Source organism: Cheilinus undulatus, linkage group 11, assembly GCF_018320785.1.
Source record: "Cheilinus undulatus linkage group 11, ASM1832078v1, whole genome shotgun sequence".
Taxonomy (NCBI): domain Eukaryota; kingdom Metazoa; phylum Chordata; class Actinopteri; order Labriformes; family Labridae; genus Cheilinus; species Cheilinus undulatus.
The window spans coordinates 47,828,974-47,851,212 of record NC_054875.1 but is presented as its reverse complement, the minus strand read 5'-3'; the positions used below and the strand labels follow the sequence as shown (position 1 = coordinate 47,851,212).

At 39.1% G+C, this 22,239-nt stretch overlaps 1 protein-coding gene across 4 annotated transcripts; it reads right to left on the bottom strand.

The window, feature by feature from the left end:
* Positions 1-1,572: 1,572 nt before the first annotated feature.
* On the bottom strand, positions 1,573-18,065 carry LOC121516986 (deoxyribonuclease-1-like 2). Of its 4 annotated transcripts, none has more exons than XM_041798456.1 (10): positions 17,935-18,065; positions 10,567-10,741; positions 10,093-10,193; positions 8,221-8,232; positions 4,603-4,689; positions 4,429-4,526; positions 4,218-4,330; positions 2,623-2,777; positions 2,353-2,449; positions 1,573-2,193 (listed from the first exon to the last, which is right to left on the bottom strand). In XM_041798456.1, the coding sequence occupies exons 2-10, from the start codon at positions 10,732-10,734 to the stop codon at positions 2,062-2,064; spliced, it is 963 nt and encodes a 320-aa protein (XP_041654390.1). In that variant the 5' UTR covers positions 10,735-10,741; positions 17,935-18,065; the 3' UTR covers positions 1,573-2,061. The 4 variants fall into 4 exon arrangements, with proteins under 4 accessions (XP_041654390.1, XP_041654393.1, XP_041654392.1 ...); XM_041798459.1 differs by having other exon boundaries at positions 10,105-10,193; XM_041798458.1 differs by lacking the exon at positions 8,221-8,232.
* Between the last annotated feature and the right edge of the window lie 4,174 nt (positions 18,066-22,239).

Below are 22,239 nucleotides of genomic sequence, written 5' to 3'. Positions count from 1 at the left end.
TCACACTGTGAAATACCTGTACTACATCCAGCCACAAGGGGGCGATTGAGATATTTAACCCTTGTGCCCTCCTCAAATTTACTACCCTCAGGAAACCTTCGAAGCAAAAATGTACATGTGCAAAAAAAACTGCCATTAAATCAGCATACGTCAATGTTTTTTCTACTTTTTTTTTTTTCATAAATCTCTTAAACAACTTAAGACCTGCTCAAAACTACCAAACATTCAATCATTTTCAAGATTTTAACCCTTTAAATGCCAGTTTGATTATTTGAAATATTATATTTTTTTTACTAAAAAACAGAAAAAGTGAATTATTTTACATATAATAAATAGTAGAAATATGGGGCTTGGTGCTGATGAGAGTCTCGGATGGGTCAAAGATTAGCAACAAAATTGGTTTGATCGCATTAATATTTTTAAAGTAATGTCAGAAATACCCTCTTTACATCGTCGAGACAAAAATGCCCCCACTGACTTCCATTAAAACCAGGTTTTTTTAATCTCACTGTCATGGCAGTATAAAATCATGCATTCTTTAATGTCAGCATTTCAATGTGAAGAAATCTGGTGAAATTTGACATTTGTACCATATTCCACCAGATTCAACCTTTTACTCATTGTAGGACCATGCACCAAATTCTTGAATTTTTGCCTGTTATTTATGGAGAGTTTTGTGTGAGTTTAAAAGGGTAACAATTCTGAGAATTATGAATGTTTGGTGGTTTTGTGCAAGTCTGAAGTTGTTAAAGAGATTTATGAAAAAAAGTAGAAAAAATATTGATGTATGCTGATTTAATAGCAGTTTTTTTGTAGGTGTACATTTTTTTCTCGAAGGTGTCCAGAGGGTACCCTAATGTTAAAGCTGGCACTACATAAAGAATACAACTGCAATCAAATCAGTTTTGTTGCTAATCTTTGACCCATCCAAGACTCTCATCAGCACCAAAGCCCCATCGTTCCACTATTAATGTTATGGAAAATAATTCACTTTTTGTGCTTTTGTAGTAAAAAATTAGATATTTCAAATAATCAAACTGGCATTTAAAGGGTTAAAATCTTGAAAATTATTGAATGTTTGGTAGTTTTGAGCAGGTCTAAAGATGTTAAAGAGATTTATGAAAAAAAAGTAGAAAAAAATATTGATGTATGCTGATTTAATAGCAGTTTTTTGCACGTGTATATTTTTGCCTCGAAGGTGTCCAGAGGGTAGTAAATTCATTGAGAGAGTATGAATGACATTAAAGAGTAAAACATGTTGGATTTCAAAAATTTAACTAGAAAGAAAAGTTCCTGTAAAAGTTCATACCACAAGCTGTAAAACTGACAAAATGGTCACAAATTTAAAAAACAAAACAAAAAAAAGTTGAGAAAAATGGCCAAAAATGCCCGAGGAGGGCACAAACGTTAAGCTTCATATTTCTGGGGCTGCCATGTAGTTTGATGTGAATATGCTGCGTCCTCATTGGAGAAGAACACATGAAGGAAAAGGATGGTTTTTTTTTTTAATTCTCAGGCCGGGAAAAAGAAACCCTACTGCATTCATCACAGAATAAAAACAAATAACGAAGGTTTATTTTAACATAGAAAACTTTACTGAAATTTTAAAACATATAAAACACCAAAAACGCATTTTTAATACATTCTTCTGGCATATTCCAAATATTTACACCACTCTCTGTACAGAAGGAACAGAAACAAACAGACCATAATAGCTAACCTGCTCCAACAGTGGTTAAAAAATGTTCATTTAAATGAATCTACAGTATTTACATCAAGAACATCTGATAAAGGAGGGATTCTTTAAGTTTAGGGTTGACTTTAACTATGTTTTTCTGACTTAGATGAGAATTTTTCGGGTAGAAGACATACCTTGCATATGTAGAACAACAAATTTAACAAAAAAGAAAGGAGTTGTCCACCAGGGGGCGCCAATTTCAAGTCAGACAAAGTTTCTAATAGGATCAAACAATCCTCTACTGATTCAAGTATTTTACCACTCCTGTTTAAACGTGATCAATAAGAGAGCTGGCGTGCAGGTGAGCAGACTCTACCAGACGATCACAGAGACGGTACAAAGGATTGGACAACCATGCAGATGCTGAGGAGGATCAGTAGGGGCGTGGCCTGTAGGAGGAGGGCGGAGCTCTTTAGTCTCACTTCCACAGGGAAGTGATCGCTAACTTCCATTACCTGGCAGACAGAAGCAACAGAGCACAGAATGAATCCACAAAAACAAGGCCATGCATCCACGAGTTTCTACCGCAACGTTTCTAAATGTCGTACATGTGGAGATAAAGAATCATTTTAAACTTTATTTAAATATATAAGGAGGACGAGCGTCAGACAAACCTTGGATCGGGGGAGTTTGAACTCTTTCCCAAAGTTGAAGACTTTTGCAGAGTACGGAATGATCCCCTTCAGGAAGGGTTCCCCGTGCACCACGATCCTGAAAAACAAACAAAACAACAATTAAACAAAAATTACACCACAAAGAGCTTTCTTAGCAGCATAGGAGAGGTTTGCAGTGAGTGAATCTGCCAGGGCGAGCTTCCTCAGTATCATGTACACACACACTCAGGTCCTTCAGACTCCTCCTCTTTCTCACTGAAGAATACACACCTGTCGTAAGCACAGCTGGTGTCCTCGGTGACGGTCGTGTCCACTTTGTCCGAGATCAGCCAGGAGAACTTGGTCTGGAACAGTCGGATCTTCTTCTTGTCATGCTTGGTCATGTGGGCGCAGCCGGCGTGGAAATCTCCCAGGAACATCACGTTCTACACACACGAGGATAACACAAATACAGCTCGTTTATAGGCGGGACTAACAGAGATTTATACGTTTGTGGTCATTCAGATGCTTTCTGTGGACACACCTCAATGAAAACAGTTTGATACACTATATTGCCAAAAGTATTCACTCACCCATAATTGAAATCAGGTGTTCCAATCACTTCCATGTCCACAGGTGTATAAAATCATCACCTAGGCATGCAGACTGTTTCTACAAACATTTGTGAAAGAATGGCTCGCTCTCAGGAGCTCAGTGAATTCCAGCGTGGTACTGTGATAGGATGCCACCCGTGTAACAAGTCCAGTCCTGAAATTTCCTGGCTCCTAAATATTCCACAGTCAACTGTCAGTGGTATTATAACAAAGTGGAAGCCATTGGGAACGACAGCAACTCAGCCACCAAGTGGTAGGCCATGTAAAATGATGGACCGGGGTCATGAGGCGCATAGTGCACAGAGGTCGCCATCTTTCTGCAGAGTCAATCACTACAGACCTCAAACTTCATGTGGCCTTCAGATTAGCTCAAGAACAGTGGTAGAGAGCTTCATGGAATGGGTTTCCATGGCCGAGCAGCTGCATCCAAGCCATACATCACCAAGTGCAATGCAAAGCATTGATGCAGTGGTGTAAAGCACGCCGCCACTGGACTCTAGAGCAGTGGAGACGCGTTCTCTGGAGTGAACGATCGCGCTTCTCCATCTGGCAATCTGATGGACCAGTCTGGGTTTGTCGGTTGCCAGGAGAACGGTACTTGTCTGACTGCATTGTGCCAAGTGTAAAGTTTGGTGGAGGGGGGATTATGGCGTGAGGTTGTTTTTCAGGAGCTGGGCTTGGCCCCTTAGTTCCAGTGAAAGGAACTCTGAATGCTTCAGCATACCAAGAGATTTTGGACAATTCCATGCTCCCAACTTTGTGGGAACAGTTTGGGGATGGCCCCTTTCTGTTCCAACATGACTGTGCACCAGTGCACAAAGCAAGGTCCACAAAGACATGGATGAGAGAGTCTGGTGTGGATCAACTTGACTGGCCTGCACAGAGTCCTGACCTCAACCCCATAGAACACCTTTGGGATGAATTAGAGTGGAGACTGAGAGCCAGGCCTTCTTGTCCAACATCAGCGTGTGACCTCACCGATGCACCTCTGGAAGAATGGTCAAAAATTCCCATAAACACACTCCTAAACCTTGTGGAAAGCCTTCCCAGAAGAGTTGAAGCTGTTATAGCTGCAAAGGGTGGACCGACGTCATATTAAACCCTATGGATTAATAATGGGATGTCACTTAAATTCATATGTGAGTCAAGGCAGGTGAGCAAATACTTTTGGCAATGTAGGGTATCTGATAGCTCAGACATACAGAGGTGGTCTGGGAGGTCCTCAGCTGGACTGGATTGGTTGTGCAAACCAAAGACTGCCTCATGACTCACCTTGTTGTCCCACTTCTTGCTCACTTCCGTGAAGACGTCGTAGAGCCGGTCCACCTCGCGCACCGCCTGTTTGGGCTCCGTGTGCAGAGGAACCAGGATAAACTTCTTGATCGCTGAAGGATGGAAAAAGAAAAAAAAGAGAAGGTAAAGAAATAAACAAGTAAGAGTAGAAGTTAGTGAAGAGCTCCTGAAGCGTTGCATGTCCGCTCACCCGTCTTCTGGCTCTGGAAAAAAACAGCGAACGGCTCTCTGGCGAAGGATTGTTTCTTCTGGTACTGATGCTGACTGAGCACGCTCACCGTCTCCGTCCTGTGAGGAGAGATCCATCTGTAAGCTTTAAAATACTCGCCATGTTAAAAGTGTTAGCTGTGACGATGAGCCTCACCTGTAGATGAAGACGTACTGCTGCATGTTGTCAGGCTTGGTTCCCAGACTCTTACTGGCCACGGACTTATAGTGGTAGTTCTCATACCTCAAATCAGCAAAGAGAGGGAAAATGATGATTACTTAAACTCAGCAGGAGGATATCAGCTTCACTAAAGTAACAGACGTGCACAGAGGAAAAAACTAGAGTGTTTCAGTGTGGTCTAGTCAAAGACTGACTGATGTGGCTGAATTTAAACAGTTCTGCAAAGATGAGTGGGATGAAATTCCTCACACAAACGCTTGCTTGCAGTTGTTGCTGCCAAGGATGGCACAACCAGGTTTAGCAATATTTGTCAGCACTGTGCATTAAATTTACCAGTTTTTTTAGTTTCCAACATTTTTACACATGCAAACAAGCCACATGTAGAAAAAAGAATCATACTTTTCATCCAGTGAGAAGTGTGTTCATCTTAATCACCAAAGGTGCACAATCAGCCATCGAGCTTTGAGTGACTCTGCAGAGTTTTAGTTAGTGCAGCCACCCTGGTTTTAGTATTAGTGAGGAGCAGGCTGGAACCAAAAACAGCTGATAAATCAAGATGTCACTAGAAGAGAAGCAGCTGCATGCTTAGCAAAGAGAAGCCTTGTTCGTTATGTGACGGGTTAAATTGGGCTGCAGGATGAAGCACAAAGTTTCTGTGAAATTAAGCTCACAAATTGAGCATTAGTTCAGGCAGGCCACGGGGTCAAACGCTGATCTCACGCAAGCCCTGATCAGCTGACGGCCCGCTGACTCGCTCTCATGCTGCCGTATTTAAACCGCTCTAGCCTGGCTGTGCTCTTCCGCTCTCTCTCTCTGCAAGCTGATCTTTCAACCCTCCTCCACCCCAGCTCCTCCTTCATTCTGATGTAATCAATGTTATTCTGTCGTCATTGATGCCTGCTCTGCTCTGCTCTGGGGTGTTTGCTGCTTCTCTCCCTGCCTTAGCGGCATCAGAAGAGCAGGAATGTGTGCTGTTCCTGCTTGATGCTTTCAATGTAGGCCTGGGGAAGGCAGGGTGATCTAAGAACAGCCACACCAGCAAATATAAATAACAGCAGTAATGATAATTAATAACTGCTAATAAAGAAGTATTTATGGCCACAGACCATGTGTGTTCCTGACTAAAACATGTCAAAAAAACGCAAAGAGACACTTATGTACTTCCTCTTTTCCTGGTTGGGAATAGCGGAGACTTTGTTGGACCAATAAACAAAGTTTTACAACACACTGATTGATTGATAGATGTCCAAGAGTGATCGGATTAATGACAGACTTTCCAGCATGCAGTCAGATCAAATACCATTACAGTGCCGACTGTACGTATACATTTAGACATTCAGGATGTTTACATGCAGGTAATAAAAGCTGATGATCCAGATTACATAACCAAAATTCCAGCAGTGATCCTCAGATCAGCATCTCTCACTCTTGTGTGTTACTGCTGACATTTAGAGTGCATTAGTATTCCTGATTAGTGAATTAATCAATGTCTTCTGTAATGAATCAATTTACTTAAATTTCCATCAAACTGTGTAGAATAAAGAGCTAAGAATCACTGAAACCTGAACCCCTTCCTCCTCATAACATCAATAATCCAAATTTAACCCTTCAACGTAATTTAGTCAAACCCTTTATTTTGGCGAGTCTGCTCAGTCGACTGTCAAACAGAGGGATCATTTTTATCAGACAAACCTTCAGCCTCCGCCTCAAACTGTCTGTATTTCTTTAATTACAATCTAAATATATTTCATACTCTATCAGGCAAAAAGAAACAGGAAACATAGAATGTACTGATGATCCAGGACGTTTAGCCTCACTTAGCACAAGCAAAGCAAAAACAATCAAACCTTGAACCGTTCTCATTTTGTAGCCGCTCCAGATGGCAAGATTATCATGCTATCAGTTTTTTTTTATTTCCAGCGATATTCATCATTGGAAAACTGGGACTTCTCTTCTTGTTGGATGGCAACAAAAATCCTTCAGTTGAGCCCAAGCACTTCAGTTTTTTTAAAATAAAGGACCAAAGGGATCATGGGTAAGTATTCACCTAGATCATCTCTACTGTCATTGTGAATGTTGGCTCGCTTTAGCTCCGCTAGCTTTAGCTCCATTAGCTTTAGCTCCATTAGCTTTAGCTTTGTTGCTACAATACCTACATAGGAAGCCAGTACATTAGCATAACTATTTCCACAATAGGGCTAGCTTTAGCAAACAGAGTATAAGCTTATATAGCTAACATAGCTAGGTTAGGTTTAGATGTAGCTATATAAATAATGTAGCTAACATAGTTAATGTAGTTTTGATAACTTTAGCTATATTAGTTATATTTCTTCTGTAGGTTAGCCTAAGATGTAGCTATAATTAATGTATCTAACGGAGCTTATGTAGCTTCAATAACTTTTGCTATGTTAGCTATATTATCTACATCTAAATAGCAAATTTAGCTTTGCTAGCTTTAATCAAGTCAGCATTAATTACATAGTGAATGTAGTTGGCATGGCTCCATTACCTTTAGCTTTAATTCATTAGCTGTATTAGCTACATAACTAATGTAGCTTTGTTAGCCTTAGGATTAGCTATAAAACTAACATAGCTAACATAGCTTACGTAACTTCAATGGCTTTATCTTTATTAGCTACATTATCTACACAGTCAATGTAGCAACCGTAACTTTTTAAAATTTAATATATAGCTACATCAATTATGTAGCTTACGTGGTTTACATAGCTTCTTCACCCTTAGCTTTGATGACATTAGCTGCGTTACCTATGTAGCTCACGTAGTTCATTGGATTTTGCTACATTAGCTACGCTTCCTGTGTAGCTCATGTAGCTATCGTAGCTTTGTTAGCTCTAGCTTTGGCTTTGTTAACAACTTAGTTACATTACCATTATAGTTTCTGTTGCTGGCGTAGCTTTGTTAGCTTTAGCTCTGTTACCTGTACAGCTACATTACTCATATATAGCTAAAGTAGCTAATGTAGCTTCTTTAGCTTTAGCCTTAGCTATGTTAGCTGTGTTAGAATGTAAGCAGACTGTTTAGCTGGCTTTATGAAATGTTTTGTAATCAAGTTTGCAGGTCAGGTTTTTGACTTTTAACTTTTGGTATCCTGACCCTCAACCCAAACTTTACCCTTATCCTAACAGGAAGTTTAATGTGATTTTATTTTGAAAGTTTCAGCATGTATTACTGTCCTATCAGAGGAGGAGTCTGAGAGCTGCGGTCTGCAGCCAGACTGTTCTGTGTGTGTGTTTCTGGGTTTTTTAAATACAAAAAGCTCAACATGCTAATTTGTTAGCTTAAATTTATAAGGATTCTTGTCATAACCATTTCTTTAGATTTCATGCGAAGCTGGGCTAATCACTCTTTGGATCTCAGTCAAAGAAGCACAGATCTTTTCATCTGCCTTAGTTTTAAGATTTATGGTTGAATTTGGATCTGTTTGACAGTCATCTGAATGTTGCAGGTTTACCATAAAAACAGCCGTTAGCTCTTCTCACAGGCATTAGGATTAGTAAAGACATTAATTAAAGGTGATTGGAGTGATTGATTGGGATTAGACAGTGTCTCACATGCTTATAAAATCCACCGTACCTGTCAGTTTCCCTGTTGGAGGCAGACACATACAGGTAAGTGTTAAAACACATGATGCAGTGTTAGTATTACCATATGAGTGACATTTTTAATCCTTTTATTTTGGGTTTTCAACAATATGACAGCAAAAAACACAAATAAAAGTAAGAAAAAGCTGCAGCCAAATATCTTCCAAAGTTAAAATGTTGCTTTCACTACAATAAAATGAATTAAACACTCCTAACTTTACTAAAACCAGCAAAGATTTTGACAGGAAAACTCAAGTTTGGGCAGAAGTAAGAGGGTGTTGTGTTTTTAGACTCGATGATGCAGAAATGAAATGACAAATTTTTGATTTTTGACCATTTTCAGAGACCAATTTGTACTTATTTAGTATTCAGTAATCCTAAAGTATATGGTGTCAGTACAGTTACTTCACTGCTCTGATCATGTTGGATCCTCCCTGATCTTGATCTGTTATTTATGGTATGATTCCAGAGCGAGCTGCCTCCAACAGAATACCTGCCGTAGCCAATGAGAGCGAGCAGACTGGGAGGGACACCAACCAGATGTTGTGTATTTGTGCAGCTCAAAACTAAAACCAAACAACTGTGCCCTGACCCAGTAGGTGTGTGGAAGCCAAAGGAGGGCCAATGGAGCAAAAATAAAAACCAGTTAATAACATTTGCAACAGTAACTTTATAATATGTCCATTATCTGTACCACTAGGGGTCGGGGGCTGGAGCCCATCCCTGCTGTCATTGGGTAAGAAGCAGAGTTACACCTGGAAAGGTCAATAGCCGATCGCAGGACTAACACAGAAACAGACTGGCGAGCAGCCTACTCACTCCATGGATGGATGGATGGATGGATGGATGTGTAAAAGGAGAGATGGATGGATGGATGGATGGATGGATGGATGGATGGATGGATGTGTAAAAGTATGGATGGATGGATGGATGGATGGATGGATGGATGGATGGATGGATGAATGGATGTGTAAAAGAATGGATGGATGGATGGATGGATGGATGGATGGATGGATGGATGGATGTGTAAAAGGAGAGATGGATGGATGGATGGATGGGTGGATGGATGGATGGATGGATTGATGGATAGTTGTGTAAAAGGAGAGATGGATGGATGGATGGATGGATGGATGGATGGATGGATGGATGGATGGATGGATAGTTGTGTAAAACAATGGATGGATGGATGGATGGATGGATGTGTAAAAGAATGGATGGATGGATGGATGGATGGATGGATAGTTGTGTAAAACAATGGATGGATGGATGGATGGATGGATGGATGGATGGATGGATGTGTAAAAGGATGGATGGATTGATGGATGGATAGTTGTGTAAAAGGAGAGATGGATGGATGGATGGATGGATGGATGGATGGATGGATGTGTAAAAGGAGAGATGGATGTTGGATGGATGGATGGATGAATAGATGGATGGATGCTCAGCCACACTATAAAATCCTGTTTAAATGTCACAAATACTGTTATTAATAAACCCGTGTTTTTCTCTGTTCTCCCTCCAGGTTCTGTGACCTTAAAACATCCACTGGCGTCCCCTCACAGGGTCCGGACCCACACTTTGAAAACCATTGAGCTGGCATGTAGCCAGCCTTTTGTTCAGAGTACCAGTGCCTCTTTAACCCAGAATTTATGCCATGTTTTTGTTTTGTAAGAGAGAGAGGTACTAGCTTTACTCTGTCATTATGAATGTCTGGTTCAGTAGAAACTTTTACCGTTATCTAAAATAAACTGTGTCTTTAACAGCGTTTGTTGTCTGTAGTCAGTGTGAGGTTAAATCTGCAGAGCAGCAGAGAAGAGCAGCGAGTAGATGGTGTTAGTGAGAGAAACAGGAGCTGATATTCTACCTTTCACTGTACCTGTTGAGGGCCGCCAGCAGAGCTTTGATGGCTTTACCTTCAGGATCCATCACTTCCTGTAGGAGGCTGATGTCACAGCGGGACAGAATCTGCTCACAGACAGACATTAGGCATGGGTTTAAGGGTTTGTGCCATAAAGAGGAAGTTCTTTTCAGTTAAACAGGCTCCTTTGTTTTTATAAAGATTTAAAAATCACAGCTAAACTAGTCTTAGCAGATAGCATCCAGATATAATCACTTCAGCCTCAGATAAACCAAGAATGTCAGGTCAAGACTGGCAAAGAGTCACGGTTAACATCGGGGCAGAATATGGCCATTTTATAGAATGTGATGCAGGAGTATGAAAGTAGCTACTATTAGCACAGATTTAAGCACCTTCACCAGTCAGGTACAACTACAAAAGAATTATCAGGAATGAATTCCCAAAGTTATGTGATCTGAAGTAAAAAAGAGCGTTTCATACCCGTATCAGAGCGTGCTTCACTCTGTAGTTCGATGCTTTCATGGCGTTAAATCTCTGCAGATTGTATGCACAGATCCTGAACTCTGGTTTCGTCACTTTGCAGACTATGGGGACGAGGAAACAGGCGAAGAGGAGGAGGAGAGGGAGAGAAGGAGAGCGCCACCTCATGGTTGCACTGTGGAGAAAACAAATGTGATGAAAAAAGACAGAGATAAATAGTTAGCATGGAAAACGAGCATAAATGGGCCGTTACTGTTGGCTTATCGTGTCAACCATCTAACTAAACACACACTGACATCTATCAGTCTGAAAGGCTTTGGGATTCCACACAACCAAAGTGAGAGCCATTATCCACAAATGGAGAAAACTGTGAACAGTGGTGAACCTTCCCAGGAATGGCCGGATGCATGGATGACTTATCCAGGAGGTCCAAAAAGAACCCAGAACAACATCTAAAGACCTGCAGGCCTCACTGACTCAGTTAAGGTCAGAGTTCATGATTCAACAATAAGAGAGAGACTGGGCAACAATGGCATCATGGGAGATTTCATGCTGGAAAAGCCTCCAATGATGCCGAATTAAAACAATTCTGCAAAGAAGAGTGGGACAACATTCCTCCACAGTGATGCGAAAGACTCACTGACAGTTGTCACAAACGCTTGCTTGCAGCTGTTGCTGCCAGGGATGGAACAACCAGTTATTAGGTTTAACAGTGTATTTGCTCCTTTTGGGTCTCCCTCTTCTTCTCTGTATGCTTCCATACGTCAGTCATGCACATTTCATCAATGCCAATAAGATGCTTCTATAAAAAGCCTGTTACGTCTCCAAGAATGAAGGATTTCTCTGGGTCTCATAGGAGTAGTTATTTTATATTACTGCTTACATTTCAGGAGAAAATTCACCATCCTGATCGTTTAAGTTAAATGTGGGCCAATTCCAAAGCTTCCTGTCTTCATGTTAAAGAAGCTGAGACAGCCATGGGTGAATATGTGACTGACAGAGTGGCTAAACTGGTCTGAACGAGGAGCGGGAGCGTGTTCAGACATGAAGGAGAGAGAGAATAGTTACTGTGACCCTTTTACCGAGATTCATGCTCGGTTTCTGTCTCTGAAGTAAAGATGGGCAGAGGTTCAACAATCTGGGAAAAACTGAGGCTAAAAGTTGTGGAACAATTTCAGAAACATGTTCCTCAATGTTAAAGTGCAAAGACTAAGAATCTCTCTCCATCTACAGGCCATAATATCATCAGAAGATTCAGAGAATCTGGAGAAATCTCTGTGAGCAAGGCTGAAGGGGCCACAGCATTAAAAACAGGCATGATTCTGGACTGAAATCACTGCATGGGCTCAGGAACATTCCAGAAATCATCGTCTGTCAACACAGTTGGCCGTGCCATCCACCAATGACAGTTAAAGCTGGAACATGGAGAGAAGAAGCCATATGTGAACAGGATCCAGAAACACTGCTGTCTTCTCTGGACCAAAGCTCATTTAACATGGACTGAGGAAACATGGAAAACTGTTCTGTGGTCAGAGGAATCAAAACTTGAAATTATTTTTGTGGACTAAAGAGGAGAGGGACTGTCCAGCTCCTGATCCTGAAAAGTGTCAAACTATGATCGGGCTCTGATATTGAAACTATTTATTCATGCTCCTTTTTAACCCTGTCACCACTTTTTTTCATCCATTAATTCCAGATCTTTTTGCCACTTTAACCTATTAATTTATCGCCAGTTTTTGGACCTTTGTGCCACTTTTATGGCATGTTTGCCACTCTTTAAAACCACTTTTTGCCCATTTCTGTAACATCTTTATGCAACTTTTTACCTACTTTAGTGGCCGTTTGCCATTTGTATTTGACATATTTTTGCCCATTTTTGCAGCTTTTCATCCATGTTGGCCACTCTATGCTCATCTGTGCAACTTTTAACCCATGACTTTGACATTTTCTTCTTCTGACGTCACTTCTTCTTGCCACTTTTCACCCATGTGCTGCTACTTCTTTGACATTTTTTAATCTAATTTTTGCCCTTTTTCACCAATTTTTGACACTTTCCTTCCATTCTTTGCTGATTTCTTAAACTGTTTTTCATTTCTAAGCTGGCCTTTAAGCCCCTTTTTGCCCATTTCTGCAACATCTTTATGCAACGTTTTCTGCATAAACCTTTTCCACCCTTTTTTTCCACCTTTCTTCATTTTTTTGCTGATTTTTGAATCTGATTTTCCTTTCTAACCTGATTTTGCCTGTTTTCATCCATTTTCACTACTTTTTGCTCATATTTACAATTTCTTTTGCCACTTTCTGAAACACTTTTCTGCGACTTGTTGCCCATTTTAGCGGCCGTTTGCCATTGGCACTTTATCTATTTTTGCCCATTTCTGCAGCTTTTCACACATTATTGCCACTTTGAACACATTTTTGTCCCTTTCTATCCGTTTTTACCACCTCTTGCCATTTTAAAAATCTGCTTTTTATCTGTGTCACTCTTTTTGGCCACTTAGAAAAAAAAAATTCAAAATGTTTATGCTGACCCTTTTTCGCCACTTTTTTTTTTACAACTTTTTGCCCATATTTCTGATTTTTGCTCAATTCTGCAACACCATTCTAAAAGTTTTTGCCTGTTTCAACAACCTTTAGCCATTTGTAGTTTACTTTTTGCCTATTTTTGCAGCATTTTACATATTTGACTACTTTGTGTTCACTGTTGGCTGTAAAGCCACCCTTAACCAATTTTTGACACTTTCTTCCCATGTTGGACACTGCTTTTTGCCACTTTTTAACCACTTTTTCCCCATATTTGCACATTTTTGCCACTTTTTGGCAGTTTCTGCAACACCTTTCTGCAACTTGTTGCCCATTTTAGCAGCCGTTTGCCATTTTTGGCCATTTCTGCAGCTTTTCACATGCAACTTTGAACACATTTTTTGCCCCTTTTAACCACTTTTTGCCCATATTTGTGATTTTTGCCCATTTCTGCAACACCACTCTACCAGTTTTTGCCTATTTCAGCGGCCTTTGCCATTTGTAGTTTACCTTTTTTGCCCATTTTTGCAGCTTTTCACACATTTGTCTACTTTGTGCTCATTGTTGGCCATTAAGCTACTTTTAACCATTTTTTTTGCCACTTTCTACCCATTTTTGACACTTTTCTTGCCACTTTTTGCCCATTTCTGCAATTTCTTTTGCAACATTTTTGCCTATTCCAGTCACCTTTTGCCATTTTAAACAATTTTTGTTACTTTTCACTGCTTTTTTTTGCCACTATTCACCACTCTTTTCACTTTTTGCCTATTCATGCCACCTTCATCAATTTTTGCATTGTATTTGCCAGTTTTTTGCCCATTTTTGCAGCTTCTTTTTGCCACTTTTGAGGTGAATGATCAGATTTGGTGTGTGTTTGGGTGGAATTTCACACACATGTTGTGTGTGGATGGTCAGATATCCAGCAGGAGCAGGGTTAATAAAAAATCCTGTGCAGGGCTCTGGTTGGAGCTCACAGAGACACAGGAGGATTGGATGAATTAGGAGTTCTGTTTTTCTACAAAAGTAACGGCATAGAGTGGCAGCTGCCTTCTCTATAAAACAGTAAGAAACACTCATCATCTTAACATAGGACTGTAAAAAGCTGCATACTGAATGCAGGGAATAATCAAAATATTGTTGAAGTGAAGGGAAATACTGTAGAAGAAGAGATGTTTAATGGTTTGACTCTGACAGACCTGCAGGAGAGTTGACACTCCCTCTGCCTAGACATTTCTGTGTTCAAAGTTAGAAAATGTTCTACCTTATAATCTACATGAACACAACAGAAACTCCAGCTAGAGTAAAGGCCATAGCAGACATTCCTGCAGCCTGTCAGCAGCAGTAAATCTGGTTTTTATGAGCTACAGCAGCAGCAGGAAGCTGCTACAGAAATAAGGAAGGTTCAAATGAAGGTGTTAGTGTTTTATTATTAACACACTGTCAGTCCGGCCTTTAATCCGTCCAGCAGTGACTCAGTTTACTCATGAGAGTCAGTGAAGAGCGTTTGAGGCCTCTGAGCCGCTCCCAGGCCTGAAGGTGGTCGGACCAGTTGAGTGACTTCTCCTCAGACCGCCACTATGACTCCTACTCACACTTTCACTACATCAGCGTCATCAGCAGGGCAACACACAGAAAACAGACCGCCTCCTTCAGGTGGACAAAAGTGTTTGGACACACCTGTTAAGTATTGAGTTCAGGTGTTTCAGTCAGACCCACAGGTGTGTAAAATCCAGTCTCCATGTTCAAACATCTGTCACCCTAAAAGATAGATGCTGCCTTTGCGATAAGACAGAAATTCTCTAGAATCTTGTGTAATGCCTTCGAGAGAGAGAGAGGCTCTGCTTCATATCAAAGTATTTGAATACAACATCATCACTGCCCCTGCTGGTGTGATGATCAGGTGTCTGAATACTTTTGTCCATGTAAAAGGGATTTAAAAGTGGATTTCCTGCAGGCACAGTGTCTAACCTGCACAGAAACATTGTCAGTTTTTTGCACATTTCCGACTCTTGTTAATCCTACTAGTGATTAAATGAACATCAGACATCATACGGCTTAAAAACATGAAAATTCAACAACCTCACTCTGATTCAGTCTTCCCAGGATGTGACATTGTCATGTCTGATTTCCACACATCCTAACTGAAACTGGCTGCAAACATCCCGACCTGGAGGTGAGTTAATCTTTAACACCTGATGACTACCCACGCTGCACAGCACAGGCCTCAGAGTCTAATCTAAATATAAACACATGGAGAGAATGACTAAGCCCTTAACTCTGGGATTTTCCATTAAAGAAAGTCAACAGCAGAATCACACATTTACAGCAGCATTTATTATAACTGTGGCTGATCTGTCTCTGTGGTTTCTTTTCAAATGTGCTCAGCAGAAGTTTTCTACATTTTACCATAAAATTAACCAGTGGCTGTTATCACTGAAAACTAAAAACCTTACCTATATCAGCCATTGGTCGATGTAGACTGTAAATATTAGCCTATATCACCTGTTAATATTGGCCTATATCAGCTGTAAATATTGGCCTATATCAGCTGTGAATATTGGCCTATATCAGCTCTAAATATAGGCCTTAATCAGCAGTAACTATCAGCCTATATCAGCTGTAAATATCGGGCTATATCAGCTGTTAATATAGGCCAAGATCAGCTGTAAATATTGTCATATATCAGCTATAAATATTGGCCTATATGAACTGTAAATATTAGCCTCTTTCAGCTATAAATATTGGCCTATATGAGCCAGAAATATTGGCCTATTTCAGCCCAAATATCGGCCTATATCAGCTGTAAATATCAGCTTATATCAGCTGTTAATATAGGCCAATAAAAGCTACACTCTATATCAGCTTTTACTATTGACCTATATCAGTTATAAATATCAGCCTATATAAGCTGTTAATATAGGCCAAAATCAGCTGTACATATTGTCCTATATGCAGCTGTAAATATTGGCCAATATGAGCTGGAAATATTAACCTATATCAGCTGTGAATATTGGCCTATATCATCTGTAAAAATCAGCCTATATCTGCCATAAATATTGACTTATATCAGCTGTAACTATAGGCCTATATCAGCTGTAAATATTGGCTGATATCTGCTGTAAATAATGGCCTATATCAGCTGTAAATATCAGCTTATGTCAGCTGTAAATACCAGCCTATATCAACTGTAAATATAGCCCTATTTCAGCTAAAACTATTGGCCTCTATCAGCTGTTAATATTGTCCTATATGCAGCTGTAAATATAGGCCAATATCAGCCTTAACTGTTGGCCTATATCATCTGTAAATATCAGCCTATATCTGATATAAATACTGACCTATATCAGCTGTAACTATAGGCCTATATCAGCTGTAACTATAGGCCTATATCAGCTGTAAATATTGGCCAATAACATCTATAAATATTAACCTATATCAGCTGTAAATATGAGCTTATGTCAGCTGTAAATACCAGGCTATATCAGCTGCAAAAATCCCCTTATATCAGCCTTAACTATTGGCCTCTATCAGCTATTAATATTTGCTAATATCAGCTTTTAATATCTGCCTATATCAGTGGTAAACATTGGCCTATATCAGTTGTAAATATCGGCCTACATCAGCTGTAAATATTGTCCTATGTAAATATATGTATATATCAGCCGTAAATATCATTCTATATCAGCCGTAAATATTAGTCGATATCAGCTTTAAATATCATTTTATATCAGCTGTAAATATCAGTCTATATCGGCAGTTAATATCGTCCTTTATCGCATGTAAATATCAGTTGTATGCATGTATAAGATAGTTGTCAGATAGGACCAACAGACCTGTGTCAGGTCTTTATCTTTGATCATCATTATTCTTTAATCCTTAATGTTATACCCTACGACTGAAATTTTAAGTCTGAAATACACATATAAATATCAATATTACTGTCTGCAAAAATTAATTTGTAATTGGCCAACACTGAGCACTAGCTATAATCCAAACATCATAGAAAGAGACAGAATGAGACATTTTGAAATGTATTTTGGAAATGGTCACATGATTTTGTGTGGTTGGAATATTTGGTGTTATCATTTAGAGTAAGTGAGTATTAATTCATGCTTTTATTTTGATAGGATTAGCAGTTTTGGCACCTGACAGGTAAATCAACAGGAAGTTAAGATGGGACAGACAGGCACCAAAGAAGGTGAATAGCTTTTACCAAGAAGGCAGGAGCAAGAGAGACACGAGGAATAATTACAATGTTTATATGATTTTACCTTTACGTACTGTCCCTTTAAATGTTTTTTTTGTTTGTTTGTTTATTTTTTTGTTTGTTTTTTTTAAACATTCTGCTCTGTTTTCTTCCAAGAAACTCCTGGTGCTGTATGAGTTGGTTCTGTTTCTGTCTTACGCTCTTGTTTTATGTTTTTACCTTTGTAAATCTGTGTTTTCTCCATAAAACTTACAAAAGAACAACCATTACTACCTTATAACTGTTGTTTGAGATTAAGAAAGCATCTACCACAGCTGCTGCTCAACTTTACTTAGTTTAAACAACAATGATCAAATACGCCTGATTGAATTCTGGGTAAATTGGTGTATAATACTGTATCCACCTCCTCTGACTGAGCAGATCATTTATTTATAGATGGTCTGGTCTCTTCACAGATAACAGATAAAAACCTACAGTCACCATGACTGAGACACAAACACACCTTTACCTGGGTCACACACGGTCACACACAAATCTCTAAACCCTCACACACTTTTAACCCACACACACTCAGCCCACCCAGGAGCTGCTACTGGTCCAGTCCCAGTAAAAGCTGCTGGTGCTGCTGGTTCTCTTACCTGTCCAGGTGAGCCGAGGGCTGACCGTACGTCTCTGCTGCTCAAACTTTGCCAAACTTTTGCAGGGTGGAGGCTGTTACCTGCTGCTGCTGATGACATCAGCTTCACACCTTCCTGGTTGTCAGATTGGCTCCGCCCTCTAATGCTGCTGCGTTCAAGGCTGTGGGAAAAGACACAACTACAAAAGGTGAGAAAATACAGCAGTAGAATTAACACTATTAGAACTATATAATCCACAAAAGCCACCAACAGAGTGTGCAGTTCTAACATGTGTGTTCAAATATCAGGATGAGCTGGGTTTGAGTTCTGATGCTTTTATAGACTGACCTGTGTGTAAAAGACAAGGGTGGAATGTTTTATAAGCTTTGATGACATCACCTTTGAAGGGAAAGGATGGAATGCTTTATAAACTTTAAAGGATGACATCATCTTTAAAGAGAAAGGACGAAGTGTTTGTGAAGCTGGAGATCTTATCTTAGCTTTTGTGGAGCATTTGTAGAGGAGGAAAATCAGGATGAAACCCAGTTGCTCAACATTTTCCCACAGCTCTTTAACTCCAGTTTCAACATGTCCTTAAAATGCCCTGATTTCATAATCACACCCTGAACTAATTTTTCCGTAGTAATGCCTAAAATTAGTATTAGTAATCCTACAAAACACATTCTTATGGGGTAAGGGTGAGTTTCAACAATGAATGTGTCTAGGTTTACAGAAACAGACACAAATGTGAGTTAAATATGCAAAATATCCCATCTGTTCTTCACAGAGGTGTCAAGGAACTAAGTACATATACTTTGTTACCTTACTTAAGTAAAAATTTTGGGTATCTATACTTTACTGGAGTAATTATTTTTCAGCCTACTTTTTGCTTCTACTCCTTATGTTTAGCAGCAATTATCTGTACTTTCTACTCCTTACATTTTAAAAATAGCCTTGTTACTGCTATTTCATTTCAGCTTGTTTTCATTCCAGCTTATCGTCATAAAAAAAAAAAAAAAACACAAATAAAAAACCTGAAACCTATCCAGATAAATCGCGCCATCCGGATAGAGTGAATTTGATTGTGGTTGGATGAGATGTATAAACATAATACCATTCTGACACCCTATTGGTTTGAACGCGATCTATCACACCTGCTCACATGGCACAAATCACGTCACACTCCAGCAAGGAAATAGCAGACGTATGTAGCCTAGTATGAAGATGTCCGTGGCAGAGACTCAAGAGAACTCGAGCGAAATGTCCCAACCAATCACCAGTAAGGAGGTTGGTAGCCAGGAAGACCGATACTTCTAAGCAACTAGTCATCATATCTTCCACTCCATGAAACACATGTTAATGCTCAGTAGTACACATATATGGTTCTTGAATGTATTTGCATTGTAATAAAATGTGTTTATTTTCAACAGGCATAAATGTGGCTGAAACAGGTGAATCCCAAATTTTTCAACATTAACATTTTGATATGACATTATAGTCATTATGGCCTTTAGAAAAATGTTTTTTTTGGGGGAGGTGCGGTAGTGCACTATGGTAGAATGTAATGTAATGGTAGAATAGAATGTAATGGTAGAATGTAATGGAAAAGAAAGTACAATGGAATGGAAAGTAGAATGGACTGGAAAGTACAATGGAATGGAATGGTAGAATAGAATGGAATGGTAGAATGGAATGAAATGGTAGAATAGAATGTAATGGAATAATAGAATGGAATGAATGAAATGGTAGAATAGAATGTAAGGGAATAATAGAATGGAATGAATGGAATGGGAGAATAGAATGGAATGGAATGGTGGAATGGCATGGTAGAATAAAATGGAATGTAGAATAGAATGGAATGGTAGAATGGAATGAAATGGTAGAATAGAATGGAATGGAATGGTAGAATGGAATGGAATGGTAGAATGGAATGGAATGGTGGAATGGAATGGTAGAATAGAAGGGAATGACAGTATAATGGAATGGATTGGTGAAATGGAATGGAATGGTAGAATGAAATAGAATGGTAGAATGGAATGAAATGGTAGAATAGAATGGAATGGAAAGTATTACGGAATGGTAGAATGGAATGGAATGGTAGAATGGAATAGAATGGTAGAATGTAATGGAATGGTAGAATAGAATGGAATGGTAGAATGGAATGAAATGGTAGAATAGAATGGAATGGAAAGTAGAATGGAATGGAATGATGGAATGGAATGGTGGAATGGAATGGTAGAATAGAAAGGAATGACAGTATAATGGAATGGATTGGTGGAATGGAATGGAATGGTAGAATGGAATGGAATGGTAGAATAGAATGGAATGGTAGAATGGAATGAAATGAAGAATAAAATGGAATGGTAGAATGGAATGTAATGGTAGAATAGAATGGAATGGTAGAATGGAATGAAATGGTAGAATAAAATGGAATGGAAAGTAGAATGGAATGGAATGGTAGAATGGAATGGAATGGTGGAATGGAATGGTAGAATAGAAGGGAATGACAGTATAATGGAATGGATTGGTGGAATGGAATGGAATGGTAGAATGAAATAGAATGGTAGAATGGAATGAAATGGTAGAATAGAATGGAATGGAAAGTATTATGGAATGGTAAAATGGAATGGAATGATAGAATGGAATAGAATGGTAGAATGGAATGGAATGGTAGAACAGAATGGAATGGTAGAATGGAATGAAATGGTAGAATAGAATGGAATGTAGAATAGAATGGAATGGTAGAATGGAATGTAATGGTAGAATAGAATGGAATGGAAAGTAGAATGGAATGAAATGGTAGAATAGAATGGAATGTAGAATAGAATGGAATGGTAGAATGGAATGAAATGGTAGAATAGAATGGAATGGAAAGTAGAATGGAATGGAATGGTAGAATGGAATGGAATGGTGGAATGGAATGGTAGAATAGAAGGGAATGACAGTATAATGGAATGGATTGGTGGAATGGAATGGAATGGAATGGTAGAATGGAATGGAATGGTAGAATAGAATGGAATGGTAGAATGGAATGAAATGGTAGAAAAGAATGGAATGTAGAATAGAATGGAATGGTAGAATGGAATGAAATGGTAAAATAGAATGGAATGGAAAGTAGAATGGAATGGAATGGTAGAATGGAATGGAATGGTGGAATGGAATGGTAGAATAGAAGGGAATGACAGTATAATGGAATGGAATGGTGAAATGGAATGGAATGGTAGAATGAAATAGAATGGTAGAATGGAATGAAATGGTAGAATAGAATGGAATGGAAAGTATTATGGAATGGTAGAATGGAATGGAATGGTAGAATGGAATAGAATGTAGAATGGAATGGAATGGTAGAATAGAATGGAATGGTAGAATGGAATGAAATGGTAGAATAGAATGGAATGTAGAATAGAATGGAATGGTAGAATGGAATGTAATGGTAGAATAGAATGGAATGGTAGAATGGAATGAAATGGTAGAATAGAATGGAATGGAAAGTAGAATGGAGTGGAATGGTAGAATGGAATGGAATGGTGGAATGGAATGGTAGAATAGAAGGGAATGACAGTATAATGGAATGGATTGGTGGAATGGAATGGAATGGGAGAATGGAATGGAATGGTAGAATAGAATGGAATGGTAGAATGGAATGAAATGGTAGAATAGAATGGAATGTAGAATAGAATGGAATGGTAGAATGGAATGTAATGGTAGAATAGAATGGAATGGTAGAATGGAATGAAATGGTAGAATAGAATGGAATGGAAAGTAGAATGGAATGGAATGGTAGAATGGAATGGAATGGTGGAATGGAATGGTAGAATAGAAGGGAATGACAGTATAATGGAATGGAATGGTGGAATGGAATGGAATGGTAGACTGAAATAGAATGGTAGAATGGAATGAAATGGTAGAATAGAATGGAATGGAAAGTATTATGGAATGGTAGAATGGAATGGAATGGTAGAATGGAATAGAATGGTAGAATGGAATGGAATGGTAGAATAGAATGGAATGGTAGAATGGAATGAAATGGTAGAATAGAATGGAATGTAGAATAGAATGGAATGGTAGAATGGAATGTAATGGTAGAATAGAATGGAATGGTAGAAAGGAATGAAATGGTAGAATAGAATGGAATGGAACGTAGAATGGAATGGAATGGTAGAATGGAATGGTGGAATGGAATGTTAGAATAGAAGGGAATGACAGTATAATGGAATGGATTGGTGGAATGGAATGGAATGGTAGAATGGAATGGAATGGTAGAATAGAATGGAATGGTAGAATGGAATGAAATGGTAGAATAGAATGGAATGTAGAATAGAATGG